The sequence below is a fragment of the Dysidea avara genome, chromosome 2 (genome assembly GCF_963678975.1).
Source record: "Dysidea avara chromosome 2, odDysAvar1.4, whole genome shotgun sequence".
NCBI classification, from domain to species: Eukaryota; Metazoa; Porifera; class Demospongiae; order Dictyoceratida; family Dysideidae; genus Dysidea; species Dysidea avara.
This window is the reverse complement of record NC_089273.1, coordinates 752,017-775,461: the sequence shown is the minus strand read 5'-3', so window position 1 is coordinate 775,461 and position 23,445 is coordinate 752,017. Positions and strand designations below refer to the sequence as shown.

At 37.3% G+C, this 23,445-nt stretch overlaps 1 protein-coding gene and 1 long non-coding RNA gene across 7 annotated transcripts in view; one reads left to right on the top strand and one right to left on the bottom strand.

Annotated features, from left to right (window-relative positions):
• LOC136246420 (uncharacterized) overlaps window positions 1-23,445 on the bottom strand; it is a 423,931-nt gene that overhangs the window by 93,699 nt on the left and 306,787 nt on the right. The gene's annotated exons all lie outside the window — the stretch shown is intronic.
• Window positions 1-23,445, top strand: part of LOC136246415 (uncharacterized) — a 94,041-nt gene that overhangs the window by 37,948 nt on the left and 32,648 nt on the right. For 3 of the 6 annotated variants that reach the window (XM_066037832.1, XM_066037834.1, XM_066037831.1), the window contains 3 exons: window positions 16-151; window positions 1,553-1,623; window positions 1,792-1,860. In XM_066037832.1, the coding sequence (XP_065893904.1) occupies window positions 16-96 (81 nt within the window). In that variant the 3' untranslated portion in view covers window positions 97-151; window positions 1,553-1,623; window positions 1,792-1,860. Of the gene's footprint in view, window positions 1-15; window positions 152-1,552; window positions 1,624-1,791; window positions 1,861-23,445 lie in introns of those variants that run through there. The other 3 variants (XM_066037837.1, XM_066037833.1, XM_066037835.1) reach the window with 2 other exon arrangements.

The window sequence follows — 23,445 nt, the reverse complement described above, 5'->3', positions numbered from 1 at the left end:
ATGTGTTCCTTTTAGGCTCCTTCATTGACAAGTGACTTACCATCACTGAACTATGGTCTGATCACTAATGGTTGCTCCAAGACACTTCAGGAATGACACGGAAGTAGCCATCAAGTTTACTCTACAAGAAGTGGTCCCCCCTGATCAACTGGTATACAGTTTTAGTAAAAAATATAATGTTGCTTGTGTGTTGTTTGTGAGGCAGCCAAATTGGTGAAACATATAGTGTTGACATGGTAACCATAAGGTTCTATATATGTTTAATGCTTAATGCTGTTATTTGTTTCCCTAAACAAGAAACTTTTCTAACGTTGTTCCAGTCTACCCAGCTTAATCAGTGTCCTCCTTTGTGTCCCATTCATCTTTGCTGACAGCGAAGTGTCAATTTGGTGGTAACATGTGATGGCTTCCCTTCGTAACGGAAATCGCCCGTATTTTTCGTAGTGGCTATTTTGATTGTAGAGGAGCTTTTCGATCAGTTCTTGATTCGTATTGCTGTGTAACAGGTTGAACATAGTAGACAATGAAGCATAATGGATACTGCACTTTTCAGACAATAATTAAAATAACTGGGGCGCTGCACCAGTGTATGGATGCAAAGGTGCTGTTCTTGATCCAAAATGCTGTGTAATGGGTTGAACACAGCTGACAACGAAGCGTAATAGATACTTCACTTTTCAGACGATAATTAACATAGCTGGGGTGCACGGCTCCATTCAGATGTGGTATGCGTGGGTTCACTAGTCATAATAATTATTTACAAAAAAAAGTTAACAAACAAGTACATGGAAAAATTTGGAATTTTCAACTAGTCTAGAGTAGGGACCATGCACAGTAGGGATATAACACTTCTTATTGTTTTACTGTGATTTAATAGCGTGCACTGTACTCCAACTTGTTTCAGTACTTTTCATCGATGTGCTGTGGTCCCTACTCTAGTTGAAAATCCCAAATTGTTCTGTGTGCTTGTAATAATGAGGACTTCGTAAATTTGTAGATTGAGTCTGATTAAATTAAATTAAATGATTAGATTAAATACGTAAATTTGTAGAACGCCATAGAGTCTGGTTGTTAAGCGTACACATATGTTAAGCTTGTGTTGTTTGTTAAGTACTTACCCATTTCTCATACTTAATCATCGTTGAAAGAAAACACATGTGGACAGACACAAAGTTCCAAGACAAGATGTGCTATACAAGATAGCTACTATAAGACTTGTAGAGGTACTCCAATGTTGCAAGGTGTGAAATTTCACATGGCACAAGTCTAAAATGACTATACTTACCAAGCAAAATGGTCTACCATAGTATGCTCCATACAAATGATTTATACAGTAACCAGACTACTCCAAATATTGGTAGACATTGTGACTACAAATCACATGATCCCAAAAGAGTGAATCATAATCACAACAAGTAGGCACATACTCTTAACAAGTACATTTTACTTTTCTTGAACTTTATGTGCCTAACAACCAGACTGTATGGTATATTGATGTATCCACTATGTGTTACATCAAAGTATGGTAATGATTAGTGTGTGTGTTGTTCAGGTTTGGTTGTCACCCAGCTGATAGTGGACCTGTTACAAGAAGTGTGAAATTAAAGAACACCAGTCCATGTGGTGAGTTAGTTTAGTATAAGTGTAGTGAGCACAAACTACACTTATCCTTGTAGGGCCTCTCCTACATGTACACTGGTCACCATATTTTTGGTAGTGCTTATATTTGTATTTTTAGATGCAGTTAAATCTGACTGCTGGTATTTTTAAAATGTTTTTTGTCTTGTACAGAGCTGACAGTGGACTGGGAGGTGTACAATAAAGTACCAGGAGATCAACAACTGATAGACCTCACTGTGGCTGTGGGTAAACCATTCCCTGTTGATATCACTGATGATGAGGAATCATGTGATGATGATCTCATACCTGATGATGTCATTAAAGGATCATGTGATCTGGTAAAGGTTATGATCAAGGCTCATGAAGGAGTAACCTCGTCTCATCCTATCAGACTGATCAAATTGTAGGTGTCAAAGTTGATTGATTGTTATTGAGATTGTTGATCACTCACAGGTCATCAAGAGACATTCAAGTGGCTCTGCTGATTGATTGATTGATTGATTGATTGATTGATTGATGATTTACCCTCTGGCAGTCAATGACTGCCATTCTCCCTTGCCAGAGCAGTACAAAATATACTAAAGCTACGTAGCTAACAAGTACAAAACTAAACACACAGATACAAACTTGTGTACAAGTTGAATATCTAAATGGTGGTCTAACGTTAACTAAGGCATAGATACTGCAGGGGCGGATTTAGAGAGGGGGCTTCCTTTTTAAGTTAGTACTTGGCCAATAAAACCCTAAATCCTCAATGTGTATCAAAAGCAGACTTATTCCAGTAACTATACATCACCATTAACACAAATTATGTCTGTGACTATACCTATTGTTCAACTCTGTTTCAGGAGAATATAGCTTCTTGTTCTTCAAAAAAAGGGTTTGATTGTGGGTTGCATTTCCATAGTTACAAAAGTTTAATTGTGGGTTTTGTTTTATCCAGTGTTTTCCACTATGGCTATAAAAGGTGATTCTTAATCAAAGTATGGTTTGATTCAAAATGTTACTTTGTTTATCTGGTTACAGTCAGTATATAGCTACCAACTCAGCCATTTATCAAAACTGTAGTCTTGGTAATTAACAGTCTGATAATGCAGCTAAGCAATAGCATATTTACCCACTTTTGTCTACGAATGTTAAATCTTTATAAGTTACCTTCTGATATGACTTCATGTTGTGGATTATGGTGCTGGCATTTGTAGCTAGCTAGTAGGGCCGCCCACAGGAAGGCAGACAATTGGGGAATTTTGCCCTCAGCCTGAAGGGGCCCCCCTTGAATACCTGATTAAAAGATCGATATACTCTAATAGAGCAGTCAGATCTTGATATTCTAATAGAGCAGTCATAGTATTCTTCAGAGGAGTAGTGGAACAAACTTATAAAATGGAGACATAGTAGGTGAGGGGTAGCTATTGTCATTGTGAGCATGTAATGACCTTTTATTTTATTTGGTCTTCAGTTACAGCTAGGCTGAAGTTGTGCATTGAGAGTGGAACCCTGGGGTCCCACTTTAACTCTTTGCCCTGGGCCCCTTAATTTCTCTTGGAAGCCTTGCTAGCTAGATCGGTCTTCATAACCTGAAATAAGTTGACTATCAGAACAGCAAATTAATTCAGAAAGCTCATCATCAACGTTCCAGTTTGAAACACAGGTGAAGTGAGTTTTATTATATTGTGAAAGCCTTTCCAAATCTGCTGTACAAACGTCAAACAGCTGAAAAACAATGTAGCTGGTCTCCTAGGCTACCAGGTATACTGAAGTGAATTCCTTTGATTTAAAAGAGACATGACCTGTATTAATTATAACACGAACAAAAATTATGACCAGCTTTGAGGCTTTGTCCGGAAAATTTGTGTAAGAAAATGTTATAGATACACTATAAAACAGATAAATGAAGATACTACTGTGTATTATTAGTGGTTTAAAATGGAGTACACTTCCTTATCATTGCATAGCAACATAATTACACAACTACAAAATATTTCATGAATTTTAAATAATTCTGTATGTAACATTGCACCAAAGCTAAATAAATATTACTATATTTTGTTAATTCAAGCTGGTCACACAGTGCCTAGTTTTTAGAAGTAGCACAACATCAACATGTTTTTTAAAACATGTGGGCCTTGTTAGCCTGACCCTATTGTGATAGTATTGCATTTTCTTATACTAGTTAAAGCACCACTGTAAATGCAATGTGGAAAAGAGTGCGAGCTCATCGCTCGAGACCACGCTCCAAGCTATTTCTCCATATTGCATGAGCTAGGCAGTGCTTTAACTGGTTTATTGCATGAAAGTAGTGGCTGGCATGGGTAGTAAGTTTTCCCAGTTTACTATCCACACTACACGAGTGTGATGATGCTAGGTTTCATTGATTTGAGCTGCTAGAGTGACAATAAGTGGCCAAATACTTGTTCTTCAGTTGAGGCTTGGCTTAAAGCCCAAGATTAAATTTGTGAGTATGCTACAGATGGGTGGTTAGCTATTGTATTTAGCAAGCGAGAGTGCATTTATTAAGTGTATAATATAGGTCAAATATTGCAGCTATGTAGGTAGTACTGCTTGAGTACACCTGGCTGCACACTTTAAAGTAGCTTGTGAGCTGTATTTCCCACTGTGCTATATTTCCCTTTGATCCCAATACAGCTACGTTAAAACAGTAAACAATTTGACCAATTGTAGGCAAATTATTGCATTGCTTTCACCAAACCACAAAAATGTTATGAAACCATTCAACAATTATGACCTGTTTTAAACACATAAAACAATGCCATTACCTAATGCAAGTGAGCAAATAACCTGAAAACCCTCATCATTTCACTGTCTCTATTAGTGTTCAAAGAAACACAACAGCATAGTCAACACTACAAGATATGCTAATTTAACTTCCAGTTGTCTTCAAGTCCCAGGTGCTTCACCTTGGCTTCTAATTGATTTTTTACAAGCATGTCTATAAAATGAGTGATTATTATACACTTGAGACTTGGTTGCCTGCTGGAGACTGTTAGCCAGTAACAGACATAGTATATAATCAGTTGCATCATGTCCCTTGTAATTTGCACCCTAACCTTCACTTGTGTTTGGGTGTACAGTGGATTATCACTTATCCAAACCTCAGTTATCTGAGCACCTTGATTATCTTAATGCCAAAAGTGACTGTTCTGTTAGAGTATTTTGTCATTAGTGTACACTATATTAGAGTAATTGAGTGTTCTATTAGAGTAATTGAGTGTTCTATTAGAGTAATTGAGTGTTCTATTAGAGTAATTGAGTGTTCTATTAGAGTAATTGAGTGTTCTATTAGAGTAACTGAACACATCTCTGCATAATGGCTTCTGTTATCTGAACAATTACACTTAGCTGAACTCTTTAGGCTAACTATAAGAACAAAGGCATTCAGATAACTGAGGATCCACTGTACATGAGACATGTTTGTAACTTAATATTTTTGGAAAAATGTAAATTGTGACCAAATCTGTGAAAAAGGGTCTTATAGACTTTCCAAATTTCCAAGTTTGACAAGTGATAACTCATCATGTGTTTAACATATTTTCTTAAACTTGCATCCAGGAATAATGCTATATTAGGAGTGTAAGGTGACCATATTTCAGGCTGGTACCATACTCACAAGTCAAGTTAAGAATTGCCAAGTACATATGAAAGGCTAGAAGACTCCTTTTCACAGATCTGGTCACAATTTATACAACTCAGTGCTAAAAGTTGAGATCCTAATCAACACTCTTAATAGTATAGATAACAGTGTGGATCTGACTTAACACATTGTATATAAATGTCCTTTTGAAATAACATTGTATATAAATGTCCTTTTGAAATATCCAGAGCTGCAACATTGAGATCCTATCACCCCCAACATCATTAATTTTTAATTCTGCACATGTCCCCAAAGGTTTTTTCACATGTTGAACTAGTGCTGTACACTGGTGTGCAAATAACCAGTGTTGTCTAGGTCAGCCAATAACCAGCGAAGAAACCTTTAAACTGGTTATTGCCCACCCACTTGGTAAACCATAAATTACCCCTGCTGACAAGTGTTAACATCATAATATAATCTCAAAGCATGTGTAAATATGTGATTGTAATAACTGTTATATATTGCAAGGCAGGGTGTTGATGGTCACCTTGGTACCACCCTAAACCTTCCAGCAGGCTTGTTGAGTACATAATTATTATGTCTGCCAATATACACACACAAACAATTACTGCCTCACTGGCAACAAAAAGTTTGTAGGTGTACAGCACTAAGTCAAACCATTGGAGAAGAATGCTGGTGAGGGAGCTAACTGGTCAGGAGAAGTGTTTAGTGTCAACCCAACCTGTTCTACCACTTATCCACATCACTCTCTATTAACCGTGATGTTCACTCCTCAATGTAAGTAGTAACAGATAAAATGATTTGTGATTACCGTATACGTACAAATTTTCAAGGTATGTAATTCTGTGGATTAACAATTTTCAGAATTTTCGCAGTTTTATTTTCGAGGATCACTGCATGGTTTTTCACCTATAGGCTATCTATTATAAAGCATTGAGCCAATCCTATTATTGTTAATTTTCAAAGATGAAATTTTCACGGATAATGAAGCAACCACAAAATTCTGTCTGTCTGTCCCTCCAAATTTTGTACATATACGGTAGTTTGTGATCTCCTTGTTGTAGTCATGAGCAGGAATATGTTATGAACCAGGGGTGTGTTGGGAGATCATGTAAAATTTACTGTGTCTGGTACTGGATCTGCTGATGAAGCCATGTTACCATAGCAACCATAATGTATGTATTGCAAACATTGTGGATAAGAAAATTTAAGTCAAACTGCTAAATGTTTGCATCTGATTTCATTAACTACCACCTTGTTACTTGTATAGTATAGTATGGTAGCTATGTGCGAATTTACTATGGTAGCTATGCATTACCTGAAAAGTATATACAATGCACTACATTAAATCCACACATTCAGTCTATAGTTGCTATATATCATCTTGTTTATAATACTGTTACAATATTATGATATGTGCAGTTACAAGCAAATAACCTAACAGCTAATAATGAAGTGCATTAAAATACATACAGGAGTTGCTACAAGTGTCAGTGGGTGTGGCAGCCTACAGAACATATTCTTCATTTTTATAACTGGTGGACTGGAGTATTTAAGATGATATGCATATTGCCGATCAGCTGATGGCTTAATTTGCATGTGCAATGGATATAATATTGTGTTGCTTATACACAAGCACTGCTTGTAAGTGAAGTTAACAATCGCCTTGCATTGACCATTATGTAAAAGAATGCATGAGGAAAAATTTTGCAGTTGACTGGAGTGTAGGTAAAGTAGAATTATTTTTAAAACCCAATAGTTTGATAAGCAAAAGTTTGACAACAACAGCATAAGGCCATACCTATTAGAAAAGTTGTTGCTCAGACCCGATCGACCCAATTTTGCACAGAATTTGTTATAAAAAGAAACAAAACAAAAAATAGATCACGTGACACCTTAATAATTGCTTCAAAAGATTGAGATACTTTAATAGAACAGTCAGTTGGTACAATTTTGATCTCAAATATAATGCTAGCTATCTGTGAATGTAAAACCAGCGTGTTCCTCACCCCTGGTGAAGATAATTTGTAATATCATCAGCACAGTGCTCATTGAACTAGCTATGTTTATCCATTATTGAATGTATTACAGTAGAAGGGATTTGATATGGTCTGGTAGATATAACTGAAAAAAGGGGTGAACCCGGAAAAAATTCGAAGAAAGCTGAATTTGGTATCATTAGAAAGCAAATTTTTTTATAGAATAACATATCCAAAATCCTCTAAAATCCACCTTGGGGAATTTTTTTTATGGCTGATTTAGTATTGAGGCATATATGACTGGATTCAGGAAAGTGGATCTTCCACGCATATCCAATTATACCAACTTTGACAACTCATAACTTCAGATTGGAAAATGGTATTGACTTGAAATTTGATCAGTAGTGAACACCAGCATCACTTATTAGGTGGAGAAAATTTCAAATTGATGTTCAACTTGACACTAAGTTGTGGTTTCTCAATCAGATGTATTTGCAGACCCATTTTTGCAAATCTGGTCATTTGTGACCAACAAAAATGTGCTGTCCTTAAATTTTGTTTCACAAGAAACAGTTTCCTTAGGACTTCTGCAACTCTCTCCTCCACATTTTGCAACACACTAATAATCCATGTTTGCAACAAGAGCATAATATTGCTACCACATGGATTTGCAGTGGAAAGCTGGAATTTATATTGTACAAAATTAATTATATGATCTATGGGACTGGTCCCATGTCTATCATTATCGGTTGCAGCCTTAATCCTTCTAGTTTCCAGCCCACATATAATTCCCTCCAATAACTTCTTGCATCAGCTAAAACCATTGATCCTGAAAGCTCCATCCAACTGCAAGGGTTAGCACACTTTCGCAGCTCGCATGTGTAATAACTTTCTGATGCCACCATTTCCATGTACTTTGTTTTGTATACCTGATACTCCTCAATGAATCAGACTGATTCCCATCAAACTCCAACTTTTTCAACATGTGCAATTGTTGCATTATATAATTCATCATTAACTTTTCAATTGTTTGCACATCATTTGATTGCTGATTAGGCCGACTTTACCTATTCAAATGTTGCGGACATTGTATCACAGTCGCCCAGGCATGTGAAAAGAGGACCTACATATGTGCCCAATAACGTCATCATTTTTCCAGATCTTCAAATGTTTTACAACCTCTGAATGAAAAGAGATATGTACTTGTCATGTTCTGCTTCCAGCGTGCACCAGTAGCACAAGAACTTCATTGTTGTCATCAGCTACAACATTCACTCTACTTCCTTCAATTGCAAAATTGAATTACGTATTGGACCATCAGTATGTCAGAATCTCCATGTGTGCAATCAGTGTGTAGGGCTAGCAGCATCCCCAGGTATGTTATAGTATGTGCAGGTGCAGATATTCAGTCAAGTGAATCTATGGAAGCATACAAAAGCCAGGAAGTTTTCTTGCAAATGAAAATAGCAAACATCAATTGATTGTCCAATATCTGAGAGATGATGGCCAGGTTGTGCATCAGAGTAATTTGGATACTGACACACTGATCGTTCAATGTGCACTTCAATTTGCAATTGAAGGAAGTAAAGTGTGTTGTAGCTGATGACAATGATGTTCTTGTCCTCCTGCATGGTGCACCAGAACATAGCAAGTATATATTTTCTTTCAGAGGTTGGGAAACATTTGAGCATTGGAAAATTGATGACATTATTGGGCACATAGGTCCTATTGTAACGTCATAATTACATCTTCTCTTTTCGCATGCTTGCATGGAGTGGCTGTGATACAACATCTGCAACATTTGAACAGGGTAAAGTTGGCCTAATCAAGAAGAAAATGATGTGCAAATGATTGCAAGAGCAGCACACTTTCACAACTTGTATGTGCATCTACAAGTTATTCATTAGAAGGAACTTAATGACTAACTTGATCCATTACCATAATGGAGCTGGAAACTAGAAGGATCGAGGCTGTATGCAACTGATGATAACAGACATGGGACTAGCACCAGAAGTCTTAACTTAAATTTGTACAATATAAATGCAAGCTTTCTACTGTCAATCCATGTGTTAGCAACATTATGCTCTCAGTGTAATCATGGATTAAAGTATGTTGCAGCATGTGGCAGTTGCAGGGGAGAGAGTTGCAGAAGTGCTGAAGAAACTGTTTACAATAATCGTGACAAATATATTTGTTCAGAACTTACATGATAGGCACCTTTTTCATTTCTATAACTAGTCTTATCATTTAGTGGATTTATGTCTGAATATGTAAGCCCACTAGCTACATAGCTGTGTCCCAGGGAGTTATGATATGATTAACTATCACATTAATTCTTTTTCTCCTTGTCAGTTTCATATTTACAATAACCAGCTACATGAAATTGACAAGGAGAAAACATCCTGACTGTGTTAGTGGCAAAGAAACTAATATGAGCCATTTAATAATGATGAGGATGAGTATTAGTGTTATTAGTGTATATCGGATCGGTTATCGGTATCGGCTAATTCTGTTGCTTAATATCGGTTATCGGAATAATCGGCTAATTTGGATATCGGTGCAACACTAGTATTTAACATGTATTTCAAGTATTTTCATACAGTTAGCACTATTTTACTACAGGACATGTTCAGGTTTCTTGGTGGCAAGCCAGTCAATACTAGTATCAGGTTGAAAACAGAGAGACACTTCTTCCTCTACTAAGAAGAAAGAAGATCACTGTACAAGCAACACAATAATGTATGTAACTGTGTCTGTCTGTCCATCTGTCTGTCTGTGTGTATTATTATGGTACAGAAGTGTTCACATACAGTCAGCTGGTTGTTATGAATATCACTAAGGTGTTAATCTGTTTATCCCATGACCTAAGCTGACATTATTGTAGTGTCCCATATCTTTTGTACTGTTAGTGTTGAGTTGTACTGTGTCTATGGTGATGACATAAACTAGGAGTATTGTGTGTTCTGTGTACACTGTCTGTGTAGTGATGTGTTGTGGGTCGAGGGGTACCTTTCTTTGTGTCATGTGTGTAGTTATTGTTATAATACAGGTTGCTCCTCGTGTTCTTGCCAATTAATAAAATCTTTATTTCTAAGAGACTGGATGAACATATCATGAGATACTGTATCACTGTTTGAAACCATGTATGTATGTAAATCTTTAAGCATTGTACGTTTTAAATTGTTGTTGTTTTATTTAAATCATAGTTTGACTATCATGCACAAATTCTCTCAACAAAGCCTCATAACTGCTCTTCATTTTCGTTCGCGTACGTAAGGGATATGCCCCCTTTCAACTTGAAGCGATAGGCTATTCCTGGTAGCGTACAAGCTAGGCCTGCACCGTTGTTTTTCAGTTGTTAAATGCCTGAAAACTTCAAGGGAAGGTAGTTTACAAAGCCTGAGAAAAGTCGCCACATCCGTATTTCAGTCCGCCGAAAAGAAACCACCTCAGAACAAAGTTCACCTGTACATAAGTTTAATACAGACTTCATTTCACTTTTACTCCTGACGTAAAAGCTGCTTTTACCGTTATTTAACGATTTTGTTCACGTGGGTGCATACGGAGAAACGTAGATAGGTACACGCACACACACACACACACACACACACACACTTTTACGAAAACAATTTCAGTAAACCAGGAGTGTGCCTGCAGCTGGCAACATTTTTTTATGATGATGTCATTTACCTGTGTATGCTACTGATGTAATGTTGTCATGGTAACCACTAATTCTAAGATTAAATTTAACGTCACGTTAGGCAATTTTACACATCATCATGCTCTGACTGTGATTGAAGCTGCTATTGTGCAGGTTTGCAGTGTGTGTGTGTCCGTCCGTCCATCCATCTGTGTGCGTACATGCATTGTGTGAGGTATCATAGCTAAGTGGCTATACCAACTACCTGGTAATTGAAAGGTTCCAAGTTTAATGCTCAGTTACTGTTACTGATGTCATCTTGAGCAAATAACTTTGCTCACATGTCAACTGTGGAACCTGTCCTTGTGTTGAGTAGTGTTTTAGGTATCATTCTGGAACTTCAGGTTGTGTGTCCTCTATCTGTAAGACTTGTAAATCTGTGTGTTACTAGTCCTGCCCCAGCTGAGTGTATGGCTGGTACATGGGCATCCCAGTGTTGGTTGACTGGAAACAATAACTATGTTTCCCACAACTGCCAGAGTTGTTCATATGTCGACAGACAGCTCAGACCAGCAGATAGAGGGTTTATTGCAAGAATCAACATTTGTTGTTCAGCTGCTGCTGTGATAAATCGCCCTGGGGAAGGGTTTGACTATCTCAAACTGGAAAGCTGTTTGACCTGTAACTAATATTGATGTTACATGTTGGTCTACAAATATTACCTCCAGGATAATACATGTCACTAACCACTTGTTTATCTTGTGTGTTTGACTGACTACACAATTGTGTCATAGTCAATGATATAGTTTTGTTAACTGTGTAGTATATCTGTCATCCTCTACCTCTCAACCATGTACACTAGTAGTGTAGTTTAATAACTGTGTCCTTGTTTAGCTCATTTCATAAACTTGTGTTACAACATAATAATTCCATGGTCACCATAGAGTAGTTATACATACACTATACTGACTAACTTGTCATACGTGTCTCATTAAACTTGTTCCGTTACAGGTTGATTCAAGTAATGCTGACCACCACCAATAGTACAAGGTAGTCGGATTACATGATCTCAACAAGATGACGGACGCAGAAAACCTTTGTGGTCAGATGGTGTTCCTAACAAGTCCTAAGAGTGATGAACAAGTTGGGGACTTAGAGACATACAATAATGGACTAGTGTTATGTATCCTAAGATTTGGGATTATGGGGATCATGTGATAGGCAGGGAGGAGCAGTCCACTCAGGCAAATAATGACATAGATAATATATAAAAGAGTGAGAGATTAGGAGAGAATATCAACCTGTCACCCATGTTGTCACCTCCTCTGAGATATTTGCTGTCACAGGTAAGTGTGTCTGTCCATCTGTCTGTGTGTAGTATGTTATACAAATATTGTACGTCTGTGTGAAGGTAGTACTGTAGTAGTCATGTGTTGACCATGTACATATGGTAGAGCTGGAACAAATGTACAAACCCTAAAACCATCCAACAATAGAAAACATATCATTTGTGTACTCAGAAAAGGATAAATAATTGTAACAACATTCACTGACTTGTTATGAAGGACTAGACCAATAGTTAATGAATATGACACAGCAATCAATTTATCAATGTTCAACTCACATCAGTTTTAGATGTTGTAACATTGATTATCAGCTCAATGTAGTGAACTGGGAAGGAGTTATGAATAGTTTGTAGCATGTTTAAATTTTATAAACATTGTTGTCATGGCAACCTTTGACTTGGTCACAGGGTAAACTCCTAGGTAACATTTTATTTCAAAAATATAATAGCACAAAATAATTGTGTATCCTAATTGTTCCATAGTGACAGTAATCTGTTTGAGGTTACGTGTAAAAGTCAATTGTGACCCGGTCTGCGAAAAGGGCTCTTATAGCCTTTCCAATTGCATACATATGGTAACCCATAACTTGACTGGTGAATATGGTACAAGCCTACAATTTGGTCACTCAACAACCCTAACCTGGCAGTAGCTGTGGGTGTAATTACATGGTGATAGCTTTAGTAGATTAGGAGTTATGATTAGCCAAACATGGATAATTGGAAAGGCTATAAGAGCCCTTTTCGCAGACCGGGTCACAATTTATCAGTGTGTGCATTTTTCAGTACATTGTTACTAAGGTATATTATATGTGTGGGTTTTAAGAGTTAGAAAATGACCAGCTTTATTATTGGGGACCTGGTGTTAACTGGGGAAGTAATCTACACAGTTATATTAAATGGAGAACTGACACTCCTGTTCTACCTGTTAGGGTACAAATGACATGTTGTTAACAACTCCACCTCATCATAACACACACAAACTCAAACCCACAATTACTGCTCACATCTTATTGTATAAAAGTGTCCAGTGTATACCAGAGGAACAACACACCTTCTATGTTGTAATGAAGTGATGGAATTTTTGAAGGCCTAACAAGATAGTATTGTAACATTTTAATGTGGTCAGTTTTGTATAGAGTGTGAAATTGTGTGTCTGTTGATATGTAGTTGCAAAATTTTAAAGAATTTTTGATCTGTAAAATTTTCTTTTAACTAAGGTTCCTCTCTGTACTCGCTTTATTGCAGTCAACAAAAAATGTGCACACAATTTGGGATGTGTGTGTGTGTGTGTGTGTTGTTAGAGCTGTGTTTCAGAGTTATTCTAATGGAACAGTCACTGTCGAAACTGTGTTATTGTCATAAGACTACGTCATCCATTTGTACATATTTGGTGTATTTAACATGTATTTCAAATATTTCACATACAGTTAACACTCTATTTTACTATAGGACACATTCAGGTTTCTTGGTAGCAAGCCAGTCAATACTAGTATCAGGTTGACAACAGAGACACTTCTTCCTCTACTAAGAAGAAAGAAGTTCACTTCATGTAAAAGCTACACAATTATGTATGTAACTGTGCCTGTCTGTCCGTCTGTCTGTTTGTGTGTATTATTATGGTACAGAAGTGTTCACGTACAGTCAGCTGGTTGTTATGAATATCACTAAGGTGTTAATCTGTTTATCTCTTGACCTAAGCTGACATCATTGTAGTGTCCCATATCTTTTGTACTGTTAGTGTTGAGTTGTACTGTATCTATGGTGATGACATAAACTAGGGAGTATTGTGTGTTCTGTATACACTGTCTGTGTAGTGATGTGTTGTGGGTCAAGGGGTACTTTTCTTTGTGCCATGTGTGTAGTTATTGTTATAATACAGGTTGCTCCTCGTGTTCTTGATGAACATATCACGAGATACTGTATCGCTGTTGGAAATCATGTATGTATGTAAATCTTTAAGTATTGTGTGTTTTAAATTGTTGTCGTTTTATTTAAATCATAATTTGGTTTTCTAGTTTAAGTGTTGTAATGTACAGTTTGGTGAGATGTGAGAATGTGACACAAGCTACTTTGTACTAGGATTAGTGCTGGGCAGTATTGTATTTTGCTCCAGGTATATCCGGTATTGAGAAAATACCGCAGTATCCGGTATTTCACAGTATCTTGGTAATCTACTAATACACATTTTAATCAAGCTGGTAATGTTTATTTGTGTTAAAACAGTCAACTGTTAATCTGTAGTTATTATCTAAAGTTGGATATATACCACAAGTAAAAGTTATCTAATCAAAAACAGCCAAGCTGTAAAAAAAGGAGTGCGGCCCTTGAAAAGGCTATGGTGAAAAAAGATGTGAAATCCAAGGTGGCGGCCAAGAAATGGCTGTGATGGTAGGTTAATGGTAAAAATTTTAATAACGGCAATTCAGGTGAATTTGGTGCCGCTTGGTCAATTGGCACAAAATTCACCTGAATTGTTGTTATTAAAATTTTTACCATTAACCTACCATCACAGCCATTTCTTGGCCGCCACCTTGGATTTCACATCTTTTTTCACCATAGCCTTTTCAAGGGCCGCACTCCTTTTTTTACAGCTTGGCTGTTTTTGATTAGATTTCACTTCTTTTTGTATTTGTATACCCCAAAGCCGGCCTATGGCCAGCTTTGGGGCTTTTTAACCTGTATATTTTTCTTTACCACAGGAAAAGAAAAAGATGAAGCAGATTTTATAAATACTTTAACTCATTCTGATTTTATCAGTAAATGTACACATTATATATATAATGCATATATCAAGAGTTCATTATATTATGAACTCTTGCATATATTTATTACATGTCAATTAATCCCCACAGGATAATTTGCAGCTGATATCTCTACTGGGTGACTTGAAATGTAGCTGAACTCTCTACAGGGTGATCTGCATGTACGTAGATGAACTCTTTACTGGATTCTCTCTACAGGGTGACTTGACTCTAGCTGAACTCTCTGCAGGGTTATCTGTTTGTAGTTGAATTCTCTACACGGTGATTTGTTTGCAGCTGAACTCTCTACAAGGCAACTTCTTCTAGCTGATCTGTCTACAGGGTGACTTGTTTCTAGCTGGTCTCTCTACAGGGAGATTTGTTTGTAGCTGAATTCTCTACAGGGTGATTTGTTTGCAGCTGAACTCTCTACATGGTGGTTGCTTTGTAGCTGAACTCTCTAAAAGGTGACTTCTTATAGCTGAACTCTCTACAGGGTAATCTTTTCATAGCTGAACTCTCTACAGGATGATTTGTTTGCAGCTGAACTCTCTACATGATAATTTCTTTGTAGCTGAACTCTCTACAGGGTGATTTGTTTGTAGATGAAATCCCTACAGGTGATTTGTTTGTAGCTGAACTCTCTACAAGGTGATACTTCTAGGTGATCTCTCTACAGGATGACTTGTTTCTAACTGAACACTCAACAGGGTGATCTGTTCATAGCTGAACTTTCTACTGGGTGATTTGTTTGCAGCTGAACTCTCTACATGGTGGTTGCTTTGTAGCTGAACTCTCTAAAAGGTGACTTCTTCTAGCTGAACTCTCTACAGGGTGATCTTTTCATAGCTGAACTCTCTACAGGATGATTTGCTTGCAGCTGAACTCTCTACATGATGATTTCTTTGTAGCTGAACTCTCTACAGGGTGATTTGTTTGTAGCTGAACTCCCTACAAGCTAACTTCTTCTAGCTAATCTTTCTACAGGCGATTTGTTTGTAGCTGAGTTCTCTACAGGGTGTTTGTTTGCAGCTGAACTCTCTACATGGTAGTTTCTTTGTAGCTAAACTCTCTACAAGGTAACTTCTTCTAGCTGATATTATTACTGGGCATATTTGTTTGTAGCTGAGTTCTCTACAGGGTGATTTGTTTGCAGCTGAACTCTTTACATGGGAGTTTCATTGCAGCTGAACTCCCTACAATGTGACTTCTTCTAGCTGAACTCTCTACAGGGTGACTTGTTTCTAGCTGAACTCTCTACAGGTGGTTTGTTCGCAGCTGAACTCTCTACATGGTGGTTTCTTTGTAACTGAACTCTCTACAAGGTAACTTCTTCTAGCTGATCTTTCTACAGGGTGATTTGTTTCTAGCTGGATTCTCTACAGGGTGATTTATTTGCAGCTGAACTCTCTACAAGGTGACTTCTTCTAGCTGAACTCTCTACAGAGTGATTGATTTTTTTTGCAGCTGAACTCTCTACATGGTAGTTGCTTTGTAGCTGAACTCTCTAAAAGGTGACTTCTTCTAGCTGAACTCTCTACAGGGTGATCTTTTCATAGCTGAACTCTCGACAGGATGATTTGTTTGCAGCTGAACTCTCTACATGATGATTTCTTTGTAGCTGAACTTTCTACAGGGTGATTTGTTTGTAGTTGAACTCCCTACAAGGTAACTTCTTCTAGTTAATCTTTCTATAGGGCGATTTGTTTGTAGCTGAGTTCTCTACAGGGTGTTTGTATGCAGCTGAATTCTCTACGTGGTGGTTTCCTTATAGCTGAACTCTCTACAAGGTGACTTCTCCTAGCTGATCTCTCTACAGGGTGATTTGTTTGTAGCTGAACTCTCTACTGGTGATTTGTTTGTAGCTGAACTCTCTACAGGTGATTTGTTTATAGCTGAACTCTCTACAAGGTGATACTTCTAGGTGATCTCTCTACAGGATGACTTGTTTCTAACTGAACTCTCAACAGGGTGATCTGTTCATAGCTGAACTTTCTACTGGGTGATTTGTTTGCAGCTGAACTCTCTACATGGTGGTTTCTTTGTAGCTGAACTCTCTACAAGGTAATTTCTTCTAGCTGAACTCTCTACAAGGTGACTTGTTTTCTAGGATCTCTCCACAGGGTGACTTGTTTCTAGCTGAACTCTCTACAGGTGATTTGTTTGAAGCTGAACTCTCTACATGATGGTTTTGTTGTAGCTGAACTCTCTACAAGGTAACTTCTTCTAGCTGATCTTTTTACAGGGCATATTTGTTTGTAGCTGAGTTCTCTACAGGGTGATTTGTTTGCAGCTGAACTCTCTACATGGGAGTTTCATTGTAACTGAACTCTCTACAATGTGACTTCTTCTAGCTGAACTCTCTACAGGGTGACTTGTGCTGATCTCTCTACAGGGTGACTTGTTTCTAGCTGAACTCTCTACAGGTGATTTGTTTGCAGCTGAACTCTGGTTTCTTTGTAGCTGAACACTCTACAAGGTAACTTCTTCTAGCTGATCTTTCTACAGGGTGATTTGTTTGTAGCTGAATTTTCTACAGGGTGATTTCTTTGCAGCTGAACTCTCTACAATGTGGTTTATTTGTAGCTAAACTCTCTACATGGTAATTTCTTCTAGCTGATCTCTCTACAGGGTGATTTATTTGCAGGTGAACTCTCTACAAGGTGACTTCTTCTAGCTGAACTCTCTACAGAGTGATTGATTTTTTACAGCTGAACTCTCTACATGGTGGTAGCTTTGTAGCTGAACTCTCTAAAAGGTGACTTATTCTAGTTGAACTCTCTAAAGGGTGATCTTTTCATAGCTGAGCTCTCTACAGGATGATTTGTTTGCAGCTGAACTCTCTACATGATGATTTCATTGTAGCTGAACTCTCTACAGGGTGATTTGTTTGTAGCTGAACTCCCTACAAGGTAACTTCTTCTAGCTGATCTATCTACAGGGTGATTTGTTTGTAGTTGAGTTCTCTACAGGGTGTTTGTTTGCAGCTGAACTCTCTACATGGTAGTTTCTAAGTAGCTGAACTCTCTACAATGTGGCTTCTTCTAGCTGAACTCTCTACAGGGTGACTTGTTTCTAGCTGAACTCTCTACAGGTGATTTGTTTGCAGCTGAACTCTCTACATGGTGATTTCTTTGTAACTGAATTCTCTACAAGGTAACTTCTTCTAGCTGATCTTTCTACAGGGTGATTTGTTTGTAGCTGAATTCTCTACAAGGTGATTTATTTGCAACTGAACTCTCTACAAGGTGACTTCTTCTAGCTGAACTCTCTACAGAGTGATTGATTTTTTTGCAGCTGAACTCTACATTGTGGTTTCTTTGTAATTGAACTCTCTACAGTGTGATTTGTTTGTAACTGAACTCTCTACAGGGTGATCTGTTCATAGCTGAACTCCCTACAAGGTAACTTCTTCTAGCTGATCTTTCTACAGGGCGATTTGTTTGTAGCTGAGTTCTCTACAGGGTGATTTGTTTGCAGCTGAACTCTCTACATGGTAGTTTCTTTGTAGCTGAAATCTCTACAATGCGACTTCTTCTAGCTGAACTCTCTACAGGGTGACTTGGTTCTAGCTGATCTCTCTACAGGGTGACTTGTTTCTAGCTGAACTCTCTACATGGGATTTATTTGCAGCTGAACTCTCTACAAGGTAACTTCTTCTACCTGATCTTTCTACAGGGTGATTTGTTTGTAGCTGAATTCTCTACAGGGTGACTTGTTTCTAGCTGATCTCTGTACAGGGTGACTTGTTCCTGCTGAACTCTGTACAGGTGATTTGTTTGCAGCTGAACTCTCTTACATGGTGGTTTCTTTGTAGCTGAACTCTCTACAAGATTACTTCTTCTAGCTGATCTCTCTACAACATAACTTGCTTCTAACTGAACTCTCTACAGTGTGATCTGTTCATAGCAGAACTTTCTACTGGGTGATTTGTTTGTAGCTGAACACTTTGCATGATTGTTTCTTTGTAACTGAACTCTCTTCAAGGTAACTTCTTCTAGCTGATCTCTCTACAGGGCAATTTGTTTGAGCTGAACTCTCTACATGATGGTTTCTTTGTAGCTGAACTCTCTATTAGGTACCTTCTTCTGGCTGATCTGACTACAGGGTGACTTGTTTGTAACTGAATTTCCTACAGAATAATTTGCAATGTAATATAATTGAGCAAATTATAAATGCAGCTGAATGCTTTATTAGGGTGACTGTTCTATTAGAGTATCTCGATCTCGCATTTGCTACACGTAGTTGCCTTTCGAATCATAACTCAGTAGTTTGTAATCCGATTCTTCTGTACTACTGCAAGGACTTTCTATGATGATTATTCCAGCTACATACTGATTTTCAGCTCATTGCTCTAAGCGGTTTTCCTGGTAGACACGAAAACTAATAGTTTTTTTATTCATAAAAATCGATCGCGTAATTTTGACACAGGTTGGGTTTTGTCTCATATCTCCATGGTCTTTATTCCGATTCCTTTCAAACCACAAAAAGGCACTCCTACGATGGTTGCTCCATCTACATATCAATTTTCAACTGATTCCTCAAAGGAGTTTACCCTGTAGGCGTGACAGACCTTCGACCTTATTTTACGCAAATAATCGGTCATAACTCCGTGAATGTTCATCGGATTCCTACCAAAGTTGGTACACAGATCCGCCTTAATCAGTCCTTTAAGTGTGCCAAATTTCAGCCCGATCCGAGCGTGCATTCGTGTTTTATGGCGGATTTTGCGAAGTGTGCGAAATGAAGAAGAAGAAGAAAAAAAAACCGAAGAAATTAAAACGAAATTTTGTTCGCTCGTATCTCGGAAATGGCTGGAGCGATTTTCTTCAGATTTGGTGTGTAGACTCCCCTTACTGGCCGGCACCTCTCTAGCAAATTTGGTTCCAATCGGATAAGGGATCACAGAGCTACATAGGTGTGAAAATTGCGTTTTCTTTCTTCCTGTTAATATACTCACGGGTGGCACGCCGGCTTCTTGGGCCGCACGACACACTACCGTGTGTCTTGATTCATGGCTAACAGGTTAAATGCATTTTGCTAACTGCTACATAATTGATACAAGTACCATATAGAGGGAAACTTTGGCGAATTTGGCGATTCGCTACAAATTCGCCAAAGTTTAACCCGCCAATTGCTCATAGCACCTGAGATTAGCATCTTTATAGCTATGGATTGAGCTTGAATTCGCCAAAGTTTATTTCGCTAAATGCGATTTAGCTTGCTATTCGCCAAAGTTTACCCCCACCAAAGTTTCCCTCTTTTCGGTAATGGTTGGCTCCACAGTGTAGCCTGAAACCTCACAGTTTACTGTTAGGCAGGACTAGTGGTCACCACCAAACCATCAACACATAATACCAAAGACCTGATGTTTGGCTTCCCTCATAGCCTAATGGCATTCATACCAATATTACTGGTATATTTGAAAGTGAATATCTCTCCATGTGTTTATACTGCAGATCACTCTGGATGGGATCACTTCAGTGCAATCCAGATCAATTTTTGAGCCCCGTTTATATTAGAAAGGCCAGGCCCACTCCAATCTGTAAAAACTTAAACCCATTATTATAATTTGTATCAAACTAAACGTTGTTGATTGAGGATTTGTGCTCTCTATTTTGCCAGGCTAGCAGGCATGATAAACTCTTGCATAAATGTTGGCCTCAGTGTTGGCGACTACTCTCAACTCTGTGTAGTTAGTTAACTGTTGATTCGTACACGTACATGTTTGCTTTAAGTCCTAGTGTAGTTCTAGAGGGTGTCTTTCCATATTGTCATCTAAATACTTTTCTGTTACTTCATTTCATCATTACAGTCGCCATTTTAGCTGTAACTGTCCATACCTTTATTCTGTTAAATTGAACTACAAAGTCACAACTGTTTACACACAGATGTGAGTCACATTGAATTGAACTGGACCACCTCAGGTAGGTAGCCCCATTCATATTTGCATGGCTCGATTAGGCATGTGTTTACACTGAAGTATTAATCGCCCCAGAATGAATTACACCACAATGGCTCGAATTCTGCTTCTAGTGTAAACGAGTTGTTTGACCTGGTTTGGTAATAATACAGCATCCCAGTATATCTGGTCTGGTGTACTGCCCAGTACTAACTAGGATCAGAAATTGCTTGTTGTCCTTTTGGGGAGAATATTATTATTGACCTTCCCATTAAAAACGACATGACATGTAATAATATTACATTAATTGTTTTTGAAGCAACAAAACTATTGTAATGTTATGATGTCCAATATTCCCTTTGTGTATATCACACTGGTAGTGTTGTGTGCGGTAGTGATTGTAGTTAATGGAGAACACTTACCCTAATTGTCTATAATACAGGCTAGACTACACACATACACTTCGTACACTTATACTGTACATGGTCAACCTCCCAAACTACATATAACCTAACATTGTTTACTACATCAATAAGACAACATCCTCTTGATAATCTGACATGTTTACTACATCAACAAGACAACATCCTCTTGATAATCTGACATGTTTACTACATCAATAAGACAACATCCTCTTGATAATCTGACATGTTTACTACATCAATAAGACAACATCCTCTTGATAATCTGACATGTTTACTACATCAATAAGACAACATCCTCTTGATAATCTGACATGTTTACTACATCAATAAGACAACATCCTCTTGATAATCTGACATTGTTTACTACATCAATAAGACAACATCCTCTTGATAATCTGACATGTTTACTACATCAATAAGACAACATCCTCTTGATAATCTGACATGTTTACTACATCAATAAGACAACACCCTCTTGATAATCTGACATTGTTTACTACATCAATAAGACAACATCCTCTTGATAATCTGACATGTTTACTACATCAATAAGACAACACCCTCTTGATAATCTGACATTGTTTACTACATCAATAAGACAACATCCTCTTGATAATCTGACATGTTTACTACATCAATAAGACAACATCCTCTTGATAATCTGACATTGTTTACTACATCAATAAGACAACATCCTCTTGATAATCTGACATGTTTACTACATCAATAAGACAACATCCTCTTGATAATCTGACATTGTTTACTACATCAATAAGACAACATCCTCTTGATAATCTGACATGTTTACTACATCAATAAGACAACATCCTCTTGATAATCTGACATTGTTTACTACATCAATAAGACAACATCCTCTTGATAATCTGACATTGTTTACTACATCAATAAGACAACATCCTCTTGATAATCTGACATGTTTACTACATCAATAAGACAACATCCTCTTAATAATCTGACATGTTTACTACATCAATAAGACAACATCCTCTTGATAATCTGACATGTTTACTACATCAATAAGACAACATCCTCTTGATAATCTGACATTGTTTACTACATCAATAAGACAACATCCTCTTGATAATCTGACATGTTTACTACATCAATAAGACAACATCCTCTGGATAATCTGACATGTTTACTACATCAATAAGACAACATCCTCTTGATAATCTGACATGTTTACTACATCAATAAGACAACACCCTCTTGATAATCTGACATTGTTTACTACATCAATAAGACAACATCCTCTTGATAATCTGACATGTTTACTACATCAATAAGACAACATCCTCTTGATAATCTGACATTGATTACTACATCAATAAGACAACATCCTCTTGATAATCTGACATGTTTACTACATCAATAAGACAACATCCTCTTGATAATCTGACATGTTTACTACATCAATAAGACAACATCCTCTTGATAATCTGACATGTTTACTACATCAATAAGACAACATTCTCTTGATAATCTGACATGTTTACTACATCAATAAGACAACATCCTCTTGATAATCTGACATTGTTTACTACATCAATAAGACAACATCCTCTTGATAATCTGACATTGTTTACTACATCAATAAGACAACATCCTCTTGATAATCTGACATGTTTACTACATCAATAAGACAACATCCTCTTGATAATCTGACATGTTTACTACATCAATAAGACAACACCCTCTTGATAATCTGACATTGTTTACTACATCAATAAGACAACATCCTCTTGATAATCTGACATGTTTACTACATCAATAAGACAACATCCTCTTGATAATCTGACATGTTTACTACATCAATAAGACAACATCCTCTTGATAATCTGACATTGTTTACTACATCAATAAGACAACATCCTCTTGATAATCTGACATTGTTTACTACATCAATAAGACAACATCCTCTTGATAATCTGACATGTTTACTACATCAATAAGACAACATCCTCTTGATAATCTGACATTGTTTACTACATCAATAAGACAACATCCTCTTGATAATCTGACATTGTTTACTACATCAATAAGACAACATCCTCTTGATAATCTGACATTGTTTACTACATCAATAAGACAACATCCTCTTGATAATCTGACATGTTTACTACATCAATAAGACAACATCCTCTTGATAATCTGACATG